General features: G+C 39.7%; 1 protein-coding gene across 3 annotated transcripts in view; it reads left to right on the top strand.

Moving 5' to 3' along the window:
* The window catches only part of CEP112 (centrosomal protein 112), a 167367-nt gene that overhangs the window by 64696 nt on the left and 88760 nt on the right, over positions 1–13911 (top strand). For all 3 annotated transcript variants that reach the window (XM_054082932.1, XM_054082933.1, XM_054082934.1), the window contains one exon: positions 2159–2266. In XM_054082932.1, coding sequence (XP_053938907.1) covers positions 2159–2266 — 108 coding nt within the window. The remainder of the gene's footprint in view (positions 1–2158; positions 2267–13911) is intronic.

Genomic DNA, 13911 nt, shown 5'->3' on the forward strand with positions numbered 1-13911 from the left:
TCATTCACATTAAAAAAAACAATAGCAAACCAATCCAAAACAAAAAAAAAATATTCAGAAGAATTTGGAAACCTTAGTCGACTGTCATTTAAAAACTACTGCAAATTTCTTTTATAATATTGCTGTGTTCTGGGACATTTTGAAAATAAAAGCTGCTGTAATCTGGGAGTCAGCCACGGGGTTATTCTGTCCCTGCTTGCATAGAAATATAGAAATAGTAAATGATATTATACAATTGAGTGCTACTGTTCTGCAGTAACCAAGGTTCAAGGAAATACATCAAAGATACACTACTGAAGCTGTCTCCATAGCTTTGTCCTTTCTCATTCTTCTGCACACACATACTCTTCAGATAAATCACTCGTTAGATTGTAACATAGTGGAAAATTCTGGGGTTTTTTTGTGGTTAGATGGAATGTATTACTTATAAAGCAAAAACTGTAGTAGCTATAGCAACGCTGCTTTTAACTACACTAGAAATATTGGGCTTCTAAAACCTTTTGGTGTGTGTGGTAAAGTTAATTATGGGGAAAAGTAGAATAAGGTCTGGCATTTTCAGTTCTTGTAATCAATATTTTATTCATTAGTTTGGCTCTGTTTTTTTTTTTTACCATCTGCTTCCTATTTTGTCAAGCTTGTGATTATTAAGAGTCACCTGATGCTGATTGATGGACAAGTGGTACATTTTGAATTGTAAGATCTGCATTTTTTCTAATAATAACTAGCAAAAGGAGAAAAAATATATAGACTGTGTCACGGTGCTTTATATATAGTGTTTCTTGGGTTTGGCAACTAAGATCAAGAGCTCTCATTGTGCTTGTGGGAAATATATGAATGTGACCTAACGAGTACAGCACAAAAGCCAGGAGAGTTAAAGCATCTTTGCATATGTTTTTACTATTTCACGTTTCAGAATATTTTCTTTCTCTAAAAAAAGAATCAAACAAAAATCCTTTAATAAAGTAACAAAATCTTGTATTTTACTGGATTTTATTGAGCTGAGTAAAAGATGGCTATGAACGTGCACCTTGAGTAAGGTTGGAGGTGGAAGAAATGATTCCCAAATTATTCATTGGAGTCCCTTTCCTTAATAGCAGACAGTAGCAGTGAGGCTTAAGAACTACTGGAAGGATAACTTGTTCCTTTCTGTTCTATTTTTCCACTTGCTATCTGGCCAACAATACCTAGTCTTATATCTTTCTCTCTTGCAGCAGTGTTTTCCAATAAAATGTTTTCCCTCTCGGAGTGCTGCCTTTTCTCCTCTTTCCCTGGCTTAGAAGTGATGTCCAGGCCGATTGGCAAGGACATCTGTTGAAGATAGAGCACTCCCTCGGGCCAAACAGGATTTTGGCTTGTGGTTCAGGAATTCATGTGTTTCTTTTGGTAGATCAGATGGACTTGCGGCAGCACTGGTCCTCCTGACAGCTATGCCCCTTTTCTCCCTTTTTTTTAGGGAAGTGGTTTGTTGTCTGCTTGTGTTGGGACCTGGATCTAAAAGTCATCGATGAGTATGCACTGCAGCGTAGAACTGCATATATGAATATATATATATTCCCCTGAAAAAATGCCCGATGTACCACTAACAGTTGTGCTTTTGATACAAAAGCCTTTGTTAATTGGGTTGTGAAATTCCTTTCTTGATGCTGTGTGCTGGAATCTGTGGGACTCATTATTCATAAGCGATGACTATCTTCAAGAGGGCTTTACTTGCAGCCAAATAATTCTCTTTTAAGTTGTTTTACTGATTTAATGTAAACTCACTTTAAATGTGTACTTTGTGCACTGGCTCACACACGATTTTCCTTGAATTTCCACAGGCAATATATTTTTAAGTGAAATGTGTTTGAGTCTTAAATAAGTCTAGAAAAAATATTCATTTGATTTTGATGGGATGGTCTCCGCTGTCAAGTGAAAAACAGAACCAATACTTTCTAACTGGGGATTGGCCCAGTCTGTGTGATCACTATGTCTTTAAGTAACTGATAATCTGGTATTGACCAAATATTCACTTTCTCTCTGTACAAATAGTAGTATTATCATTTTCAGCAAGTTATATTCTTGTCTTTGTTGGTTTGCAAGCAACTGTAGAAACGCTGGAATGTTTCAAGCTGTACTTTTTTTTAAAACCATGAAATATTCCCTTTCTTTTACCATGTAGATGGAAAAGGTTGAAGCAGATCTAAGCAGATCAAAATCACTCCGGGAAAAGCAGTCCAAAGAATTCTCCTGGCAATTGGAAGATCTCAAGCAAAGATATGAGCAACAGGTCAGTTGGTTTCCTCCTTCAGGCGCAGGCGAGGAGGGACATCTTTTCATGCAAGTGTAGGTCAGGTCCTGTGGCAGACTTCATCCTGTTCTCACTGTGCGTCACTGTTCTTTGAATAAAGACAAATTTATAGGTGTGCAGAGTTTATGCGATGGGGGATGGAGGAGGAAGAGTCCACATAGAAAATATTTTTCTTTCCTCTTTGCCATCATTTGTACCTCTGACTCTTTCAAATTGTTTCCCAGGCTTACAGGTGGCAACACCTATTTTCATAATGGCCAGATGAAATTATTTCATGTGTTATCTGTTTTTCTTCTTGTCAAGAAACAGTGTTTTTTTTTCTTTTTATCATTTTTGACATGGGGAGTGTTCCTATGTGTGCTTGTTTTGGCCCACTGGCAGCGATTTCCTTTATTGTAATGTAATTTCAGGGTTGGGAAATATTCAGAGAACATTTGGGTGGGGACAAGAAAGTCGAGTTCAGTAGTGGTTGCGAAATGTAAAGGGAAAAAACAAAAATAGAAGCCGACTAATTATTGCATTATATAGAGAGCTGTGCAGCTGAAACAGCCCATCAAACACTTGTGTAAGGTGGTACTTTGTTATGAAACTGAAGTGGTGTCTGTTGGGTAACACCTGCTAAAGGATTAAAAAAAAAATTATAAGCAATGATACAATTAATCCATAAGCTTGAAGTTCTCTTATCACTGTTTTTACGTAGATATAAGTTGACATTCCCAGCAGGGAAATGTCATTTCATTTTTGTTTGTCTTCTGTGCGGGTAAGAGGATGAAATACTGCAGATGGCTTGTGATACACCACGTGTTCTGGTCTGTCTGGAAGGGGTTTTTTCAGCTAATTAAGGAACAGGATCACTTTAGTGGGTGTTGAGAGAGACCTTCACCTGTGCTTGGGAGTAACAATGGTGTGGTTTGTGCATGACTCTCAACTTTGATTTGAATTGAAGAGTTTGTTAGCTCGGATCAAAGTTTTTTCCTTATCCTCACTCCAAATTGTTGACATTACTAACTGTGTTGTCACCTGACAAGGAGTGAGAAGCTGTCCCATGTAATACATTCATCTCCACAGGCATTTTGTTTTACTGGGTGATATTATGATTTTTCTATCTAAAGGTTCAGGAATAGTCCAGGTTGCAGAGATACCACAGGCAGGGAGGGAGAGTTGTTTTGTGGGTTTTGTCTTGCAGATGACCTCTTTTGCAAAAGAAGAGTAAGAATTCTGCCTCTCTATTGTGATTTAGTGTCATCTCTGGAATAAAGGTTAGAAATCACAAATGCACTCACTGCTATGTAGTCGTGACACTAGATTTTCTTCAAATTATTTATTCAAGTGAAAGCCATTGCAATAATTGCTTGCATTAAAGGTGAGGAGGTTTGAGGCATCAGTCAAAGGACATACTGAAGGGAGAATGATGGGAAGTGTTGGGGTTACTTGGGTGTCCAACTTCTGGGAATTTTTGTGTTGAATCTTAAGTTCACTTTTTAGCAATGTGGTTGGTCCACTTTTCTCCTTACAGTTCTTGTAATTCGCGGTGCATCTTTGAAGTTTCAAGTAAGCATTTATTCAAGCATTTTCTTCCCACATTTAGGAACCTGATCTATGGAGATAAATACTAATCTGCAGTTTGTCAAATGTTATAACGTTCCTGTTCTTAACTACAAGTGGTAGTTTTTTTGCTTTCTTTCAGTAGACGTGGTTAGAGCTACCGAGCCATAGCTACAGTCTTGGCCAAATACTTGTGTGGCTTTGCACACCAAGGGAAAAGGATAATGCCTACTAAGTGCCATGGGGGGATTTTGGGATGTTGTTGTTGTTGGTGGTGGGTTTTTTAAATTTGTTTTCTTGTATCATCATGCCTATTATATTCAGACCTTCTAGAGACTGGATCAAAAACCTGGCAAAAGCAAGAAATGAATGCAATACTTCAAACTTTTCTGGTGAATCTTGTTTCCATCTGTGTTCCGTTGATATTGCAGTAACCATTAGTGAAAGCATTTTCCAACAAGAGAAGATATTTACTTCTTTACTTTTATTTTATTTTGGATAACTACTTTTTACTGTAAGAAAGAACAGCTAGGCTTTATGAAACATCACTGAAACCCAAGGAAAGGCTTTCAGTCTTAAACAGCCAAACAATGAGAGCCTTGGAAGACTTTTCAGAGGAATCCAGTTTATGCCTTTTTTTTTAAAGTTTATTTCTCTCCGTACTTCATTTGGAATGTTCTTTAAAAGCTTGCGAACAAGAGAAATATGTGACCCTTCCTGCAGATTGCAATGGGTTATCGTTGGAAACTACATTCTTTTTGTATTGTCATTTCTGCAATACAGAGCTCCTTCAGCCCAGCACAGAGCCATATGAGCTCAGTTCTTCCACTCTGAAAATTGCCTTTCAGTATTTTCAGCTTCTGTTTCTCTGTATTACTCTCCGTTTATGCTTCAGAACTCCTAAACCATTTTTTTGCCTTGCCTTGTTTTACTGCATATTTCTTTGGTTGTTACTTGGGGAGGAATTGACTGATTTAAATTGTTTAAATAGAGCAGTAAATTAGAATTGGTGGTGCGTTTCAGCCGGGCTCTAGCAGACTTCTACTTGGGAAATAGACACCCAATGAAAAAAACGGATACTTCAGCTGCAAGAGAAATGTGGTAATTGCTTTGAGATGTTCTGCCTCAAGTGTCTGAATGCAATTGTCAAATGGAATTTATACCAAATGGGAAGGAAAATTGACCTTCAGGTATATTTTGCATAGGTTGGCGTGGTGAGTGACAGAGGTAGCGCTGACAGCATACCAGGCGATTCAGTTGCCCATGAATTTAATCAAGTCGGTAATGAAGAACCAAACGAACTGATGTGTTATCCAGTTCTCCTGGTTGAGAAACGTCTTGGAAGTGTAGGAACTTGAGAGCTGGGTTTTTACCTCTGTGCATTATTGAATGGTTGTCTGTGCTTCACAGGGCTGTCCTTGAATTTTGATTCCAAAAGACATTGCTGATATGAACATGGGCTGTTGGTTGTGAGGCTGAGAGATTGCTCTGCCTACAGATGAGATAAACTGATATATTATATACTGAGATTTATCTGATGCTTATATCAATAAATAACCTGATATGTAGATTGATACATGTATATATTTATTTTCCCTGAAAAATAATTGGGGAAAAAACCATACAAACCCATGGCTAAACTTTTTGCTAAACTTTTCAAATGCATTTGAATCCATTAAGAAGGCAAAGAAGAAATTTTGGATCTTGCAATGTTTGGTTTCAGCTGTCACGTGTCGCTCCTGGTTCCAGCTTCATCTGATTCAGTGCCACTTTCTTTTGAAGTATCCACTGAGAACACTCTTAGAGAGAAACTAGTGGCTTTTTTTTTTTTTCTTTAAATATACTTTAGCTCAACTTTGTTCTACTTGCAGCTGTTAGATTTGAAAGTATATTTTGAAGAAAAAAAATAACTCCAGCAGCACCACAGTTCCTATCTGCTGGGAGCAGCTGCTTTCGGCACTTCAAAGCCAGTGGACACCACAGCGAAGGCCTCAGCCTTTCCTGCCTTTGAAATGATTGCAGTATCTATAGTTGGGCTTTATGGCACCGTCAGCACAAGAAAAAAGGTTGTTTGGTTTTTTGCACCCCCTCCCTTATTTTTCTTTTTCTTTTTTATCCCTACTTTCTCGTTACATCCGCCGTTCAGCTCAAAATACCTGGGAAGTCTCTCTGCTGAAATGATTTTCCACAAGCCCAAATGTTTGAAAGAGTATGTGCCCAGACTTCGCAGTAATGGATTTTAGGCAGGCAAATTCATCGGAAAAGTTACTGAATCTACTTTTTTTCCTGTATCTGTTGGGCATTTTCTGAAAGCGTGTCTCTTGGGGTGAGCTGTGGTACCACACGGAGCGCTCACGGTGATGCAGGGCTTCACGTAGGGATGGTTCGCAGTGGGATCGAGGATGCGCTCACTTTCGTTTCAAGCAGCTTTTCATATACTGTCATGAATGGAACACTTTTAGTGGACTTTGGGTGATCTTAATGTTTAAATGGCATTGGTTTCTCCTTTTTTATGAAAAAAATACAGTAACAGATCACTATGATCACATTTTTTTGCTATAAATAGGTGAAGTGCTATGACTAAGTGTAGAAAAAAAATGAGACACAAGATTAGTAAGAGAGCCAAAGTGTAGGAAATATCATTTTCCCAGCAGGGAAAACGTACTATGAAAATGCCAATGAATTATCTTCATAGCAGGATGGTGTTACTTGCTGAGTTATGGACACACTTTCTGAGGTTAGATGCCAACCTTAATGTATAAATAAATCTTTTGTTTTCTTTTGTCTTTTCTGTAATAGTGTTTATCTCATTTTAAAATAAGAATTATACATGCTTCCACAGCAAAGTGGAAAAGCTCTTACGTGATAGCTGAAGAATCTCCCCGTATCTCAGGAAATCCTTTCTTGGGACTTTCATTGTTGGGTTCTGCCTTCTGTAAAACTTGTGAAGGAATAATTAGAGTTGTCTTCTTGTCCTGTTTAGCCAAACAGGAAAGAAACAGGACGTCTTCAGAAGTCTTTTACTGGATATTTAACAAAATCACTTTGAAATCGTGTGGGAGATGAGAGAAATAATCTATGCTTTTAAGTCGGGATCAAGACAAAGATGTGGTTGGGCTTAAATATGCCTTTTTATATTAAAGAAAGAGAGGTAAAGAAGTGTAAAATCAGCTGGTTAAAAGTAAAATAAACATGGCTGTAATCTTACCTGCCAGCAGCAAGGACAAGTATCCAAGGTACTGCTGTTCTTATTTTAGCGGTGTGCAGAGCAGAGGAAAATATTATGAGGAGGAGAGGAAGAATGTTCTTTAGATCTTTCTGTATGTCTTTTCTCTTTTAACTCTCCTATGATGTTCATTTAAAGAAAAGACTGATGTTGTCTCAGGTTTAATACAGATTTTCTAATCACAACCATTGTTTTTGTATATAAGTGTATGTATTTAAAACAAAACTTTTTATTTAGTGCTGTCTTAATGGTAATATTCCAGGCACAATCTCCTGCTCAGTTGATTATAAATATTCTAATGTGTTATTTAGATTAACGATGAATGGCTGGGCATCTCCCCTGATAATTTTTAACCACTTAATTTTGTGCCAAGAGATTTCACCGATGTTTGGATTATCGAGGCTGAGATGATGTTCATTTGCCTTTGCTTAAAATTGTAGTGACAATTCCTTGAAATGCTGGCGGTGGGGTATTTTTCATTTGGGTGTGGTTTTTTTATTTCCCACTGAGAATTTCCATGTCCTCTCAGGGAAAAGGCTCCAGAACAGTTTGTGTAGGAAAGAGTGATATAAAGGCTGTGACCTTGTGTGAGAGAGGGGAACATACAGCGTAGGTAAGGAATAGAGTGAAAAATAGGAATGCAGCATTAAACCAAGAGGCGGCTTTGACCTAGAGATGGGACTCGGAAAAGAAGCTCCTCAGGGAAAGTAAGTAGTGGCTGTGAAAAGAATGTGGGAGTGGCTGTGAAAAGCCTGTACAAGGGAGCCTAAAGCTATTTAGGCTGAGAAACACCATGGATCAGGAGCACTGGAGAGACAGGTCCTGCAGAAGGGGTGATTTGGAGGGATGGCATGATGGGCTGAAGGGTCCATTGAGCACAAGTTGGCTCTCCAGGAGCCAGCGTTCCTTATTACCTCCTGCTTTAACCATGGCCACTCTGCCTTTCTAAGGTATGAAGCTGGGAGGGTAGATCCTGCTTCTACATGGGATGCATTGAGTTTCCAGTCCTATGGTGTTTATTTGGCATATTGCTTTCAGCTCAGTTGAACTTCCAGTTGGTGGTCGCGTCTTTGGAACTACTACAAACATCATCAGTCCTCTCATGAGACAGAATAACCATATGTTCACCTTAAACTCTGCCTCCAGTGTTGTGCTCAAGCCTTCAGACGCATTTATCTAGACGCATTAATAGAGATGACAAGCTTGACATTCAGCTTGCTTTGTCCCCGTATCTTTTCTCAGTTCCTGTCACCACGCTTATGTCCTAGCTTTTCTTCTGGTCTCATTCTTCCTTTTCTGTTTCTTCTAGCTTCTTTTTGACCACACTATTACCCAGTCGAGTGAAGAAAACATTTACAAAGATGTGCTTGAAATATGATATTCCTCGGACAGAGCAGTGTTCCAGGCATTTCTTAGCTGGACTTTAAACAGTCTGGTTATATTCAGAGGTTCATGATCCATTTTTAGTATGCTGCTTTAGTTAGAAGGACACAGTCTTTGTAAAAAGCTTTGTTCCTCTCCTCTTTGTCTATGGACTAAGGTAATTGAAATAAAGTCTATTCTTGCATGAAGGCCAAATAAGCACATTAGCAGAGGCTCTAAATTTTTCATGTCATCAGCAACAAGCTGCATAAATTTCATTTAATGAATTAATCTAGGATGCATAAGTGTTTCCTTTGAACCATCCTTACACATAGATGAATGCCATTTGCAGAGAATATCTAAGGAATAGTTTCTGCAATCAACTTTTCACTTTGTGATATAGGTAAAGCTCACAAACGGGGAAAGAAAATGAATTTAACCTCCAAGTAAAGAGTGGGTGGAAATCATCTTACTGTGCCATTGCTATTTACAGAATTGTTAACCAGGTGAGGTGGATGGGTATTTACACTGTCTTCAGGCATCTGACTTGTGTATGATTCAGAGTTAAAAGCCTGAGCTCCCTGTATAGTCAACAGAATCGACTTTGAGGGGGGAGGGAGAGGAGAGAATATTCTTGGACCATCAATTGGTGCCTGCAGTAAATAGCAAGTCAGGCTGTGAGTGCCTGTGAAGTTGGTTCTGGGTGTTCAAAGGAGGTCCTTGGATAAGCTCTGAGTCCCTAAACAAAGACTATGTACAGTAAATGCTGTACCAGCACCTGCTACAAACAGGCATTTGCGGTGACTTAAGGTATATTAATTTGAAAGAAATATTTCTGTTTGCAGACCATGTTGCCTTTAAAGGAACAGGACGGCTGGGGAGGGGACCGGGACCTCCTGACGTTCCTCAGGGCGCTAAGTATGATTTAATTACAAGGATGCAGCTTCATTTCCAATATGATGGTGATTTAAAAACAAATCTACTCACGGCAGGAGGATTGGGAAGATAGGAGGATTGAGGTGAAGTGTGTGCTGCCCATGCGTTAAAAACATCGCAATTCTGGAAGGGCTTTATAAGTAAAAGTTAACAGATTGGGTACATGATTTTATATACGTACTGAGACCGCTTGGGTATATTGTTGTAGCGGGGAGGATAAATCAAACTGTTGTCCAGAGTATTTGTGGCTGCCCCGTACCTGCAGGTGTTCAGCGCCAGGTTGGATGAAGCTTTGAGCAACCTCATCCAGGCGGAGGTGTCCCTGTCTATGGGACTTTGAGATCCCTTCCAGCCCAAACCATTCTATGATTCTAATAGATCAGCTTCTCTCTTTTAGAGAATTTCTTGCAATTCTTAGTTTGCAATTGAAGTACAGTTATTAGGGGTAGATTATAAAGTGAGGTATAACAGGAAGCACAGTCACGCCAATTAAGTTATTGCGGCCTGCAATGAAACAGAAAGTAAACCACATTTGCTATGCATATACATTATCCTATATGTATTTGCTGCTTCAGTGGTAATGTATGGCTCTGCACTGATGTATTTTTCACTGCCCTGTTTGCCCTCGCTTCGTTACAGCCCTTTTATCTTGGGAGCACTTTGTGTTCCAAATTATAGCAAAATCTTGAAAAAAATGTGTACTTTTAAAAATCCATTTAATTTATCTGCTGCAAAGTAGTTCTGGTATCTCCCTTGCCTTGCAGTGAAGATTCCTCTTTTCTGCCCAAAGTTATGCTAAGCCAGAGCCCAGCATGATTAATACTCGATCCTCCAGCCTGTTATATCAGATTACTTTTAGAAGCAGTGTATTTGCAGAGATGGGTAATCCCCATATCCTCATGAAACACGCACATTTATTTATAGGCTTAGGCGACAGAAAATGCTAGATTTTAGCAGAGTTGTAATTTGGGGATAGATGGTGTGTTTTGTGCTATGCTGGGCAAGCGTTAGGGCTGATTGTGAGCAAAGCAATGATAATGAAGACACCTGATTTACAGATGCTCTTAGATGCTTATAGAACTGCTGAAAACTAAGATGTGCTCTTTGCATGCTGGACAAGTGTTCAGTTCAGCTCTTTGCCATGCTCTGTGTAGAGTACTGGTGGCTTCTCCAGCCCTCAAAAGTTCAATCATGGCAAAACAGCACTAATAAAATCATCCTGCCATGCGGAGCTGTATTTTATATAGGTGTTGGTTACAATATTTCTGCAATTGTGGGTATAAATTTACATGAATTTTCATACTTTGGTGTCAAATATTTATTGTAGCAGCTACATTTTTCAAAGAGGTAGTGAGCTAACTAATTTCCTTTCCCTCCTTTGGGGACTATAAAAAGAATTTCAAAGGCATACTTGTTCTTGCGAACAAGTTGAAATTGTTCTCAAATTGAAAAGCCTAAACTTAGTGTGTGATGTAAAAGCAAAAACTGGATAGTAGAAGGTCTTGTCTATATTAGGGACTTTAAAAAGGTATTTGCTGACGTTGATTATATTACAAGTATTTGGCTTCTGAAAATATCTTCTGCAATCAGCAGGCTGTTTATTGTTCCTCAGATGTACAAACTGAACCGGTGCTAACAACAGCATGATTACGCTCTAAGTCTTTATTAGGTTGTCTCTTGTTTCAGCAGGTTGTTCTAAAGCACCTACTGATTTAGGTACCATTACATCTGGCTGCATTAGAATGCCATCGTTCAGCCGCAGCTGTGGCTGTCGGTGTCCTGCATAGGGTAGCGTGATCCACATCGCCAAATTTGTTTGGCATTCTGCGTGTATATGCGTATTTATACTAGTGAACAGCAAAAGATGGTCAGAATTCAAGGATGAATCTGTTTTTAGCTGTTTCTTAAGGATTTTGTCTTCTCTTTTCTCTCCTCTTCTATGCAAGAGAGAGTAAAGGTGGTTAAAATTCAGTTAAAAGCAGAAATTTAAAGATAAACAGTAATTCTGGTGATGGCATAGTGGATCAGCTGTTGGACGTTGCCTTGAGTATGGTTCTATTTTACTGGTACAGAAAGAACTGAAAAATGAAGAATTCGTGCAAAAGGGGGTCATCATTTAAAAATATTTATGTTATTTGGTAATAATAACGTTGCATGATAACAATAGCTCCATGGGGTCAGACAGGCCTGCTTGTTTTGGTGTCCAAGCCATGGCTGGAAATAGGAACAGATGTGCAGAGAAGAGAATAAAAGACTCTCATCCTCGGGAGGGCAAATTGAGGAAACGTCTAAAACACAGTGAATACAATCTCATTGTGGTAGTAATGTGGGCACTATTGTTTAATGGCTGTATCTTCTCAGTATCGCACCTAATGCCCATTGCAGATATCGTATTGCTTGTCTTTCTGAAACACTGAACGCCTAAATCTGTCTTCTAGACACTTAATGTACTGATTTTGAGCAGACTTTTTTATGTAATATGATGAAATGCTAAGCGTCCGGGGGTAGATACAGAAAGATCTCAACACGATACAGTTTTTAAAGGAGGTGGGTTTGTTTTATCTATCATAAAGGCGCTTTCTGCCTCAAAGAAAAGACAGAATCCATACTGATTGATGAAGAATTAATATAGTTTTGATGCAGCTTCCTGTGATGAAGTCGTCCTGTTGCTGCTGGAAAACAGCATGTGGGATTTTTTTTTCCTTTTGTTGGTATGCATTAATTCTTTTTCCTCTTAAAAAAAACCCAACCCAACAACAACAACACAAGAATGAGAGACGGAGGAGTGGAAGAGCAACTGTAGTGCTTGGCAGCAGTTCTGAGGAGAACAGGAGGTTCAGTGAGTGTTCACCAGTGCAGTCAAACAGCTCCTCAGTCACTTCACGTTATTTGTACGGTAGTGCATGGTTTGTTGCTTCCAAATGTGCGGTATGTGTTAATACTCATTAGAGAAGATGGGTTTTCTTGGTCTTTGAACTTGAAGGAAGAAAATGCTCTTGTCCCCATCCTTTCTTTCCTCTTCTGTCTTTCCAACTCTGCTCACTGCCAGAAGCCTCTAAAAAAGCAAACCAAAACCATCGTGGGGAGTGTTTTGTTTTAAGTGGTGAGGGTTTTTTTTATTCAACAGATTTGCCCTTTATGAAACACTTCCGCTCATGCTGCCATCTTTTCTCTTCCCACGCAGCAGACTGGGGGATGCCCCCTCCTGCCTACAGAAGGGCTGATCCCTTTGAACTCTTTCCACTTCTTAGATTCAAACCCGTTGCGTCTATAACATAAACGCTGCAAGTGAGGAGGCTACAAAATACTGTCATTACTATGGTTGGATAAAGGGGTGACGTACACGTGTGTTGTGTATCTGGTCCCCACTTCAGGCACACGTTCCCTGCCTGCTGCCCTTACTTGTCTTCAGTCAGAAAAGTGAAAACCTAAATAATTGAACTTTCCCTACACCAAACTAGACCTTGGTTGGCACAACCAGCTGAAAATCCAGTAATTAAGGGAAGAAAATGTTTGAAGAGCACCTCTCTTGTTGACGTGATTTTCAGTCGGGTCCGATTGGTGAAAATCCGCTGAGTGTTGTTTCCCGTAAGTCAGACAAAGCCTTTAGAGTTATTTTAGGGAGGAAGAATTCTTTGATTTAGGCACACAAGGACACTGCGAACATCTGAAAAGCTACCGGTTTTGTACACAAACCTTGGGCAAAAACCTGACTTAAAGAACTTTCTGTAAGGATCCCAGTACAGAGTCTGTGCGCCTCCTCGGGGGCTTAACTCCTTCAGGGTCCTCATATGTCTCTTAATGAGCTCTTTAGTGTTATTAAATAATGTAGATATGGTAAACCATAGCATATCGTGTCTGTTCTACTTGGTTCTTTTCCAGAACGATGCTCCCGGCCACAGCACGGATGACATATTTTACATTCAAACCCAGAATACGCTGATCTATAGTTTGAGAAAACGCCTTTTTTTAAACTTCCCTTCACATTTTAAACCCAAAAGCCGCACAAACAGCTAATATTCTTCCAGAATTGAATGCTACAGCTTTAAGATAAGGTGCCGGGGCGCTCTCGGCGCACACACAGCCGGCTCCTCCCGTTCGCTCTTCTTTCTTTTTTTTTTTCTCACGCTGAAAATCACCCACCATATTCATGATAAGAGCATTTTTTTTTCTTTTTTTTTTTCTTTTTTTTTTTTTTTTTGCTTCCCCCTCCCTTCTCCGAAATCCACCAAAACTGAAGAAAAATCCAACTGACTGTTCTTAGCAGCTGTGTGGCCCGGAGTTCAGTGGGGAAGCGGCTTCCTGCCGTCCCTATTCATCACCTGCTTCAAAGGCAGCGTGGCTGCTCCAGTGTGCAGGCCAGGTAGGGTGCCATTGTGCGCAGGCGGGGAGGATTAGTATCAAAGCTGCGGCAACCAGGCCCTTGGTCTCGGGCTGCCATTCAGTCTAGCGGGGAGAGGCTAAGGCTGGCCAAGGTCACAGCATCCAGTGTGGTGCGGACTGGGAAAGGATCCTGAGAATAGAGGGCTTCTTATGAAATCATGGTGCAAGCTTG

Source organism: Cuculus canorus, chromosome 18 (assembly GCF_017976375.1).
Source record: "Cuculus canorus isolate bCucCan1 chromosome 18, bCucCan1.pri, whole genome shotgun sequence".
Taxonomy (NCBI): Eukaryota; Metazoa; Chordata; class Aves; order Cuculiformes; family Cuculidae; genus Cuculus; species Cuculus canorus.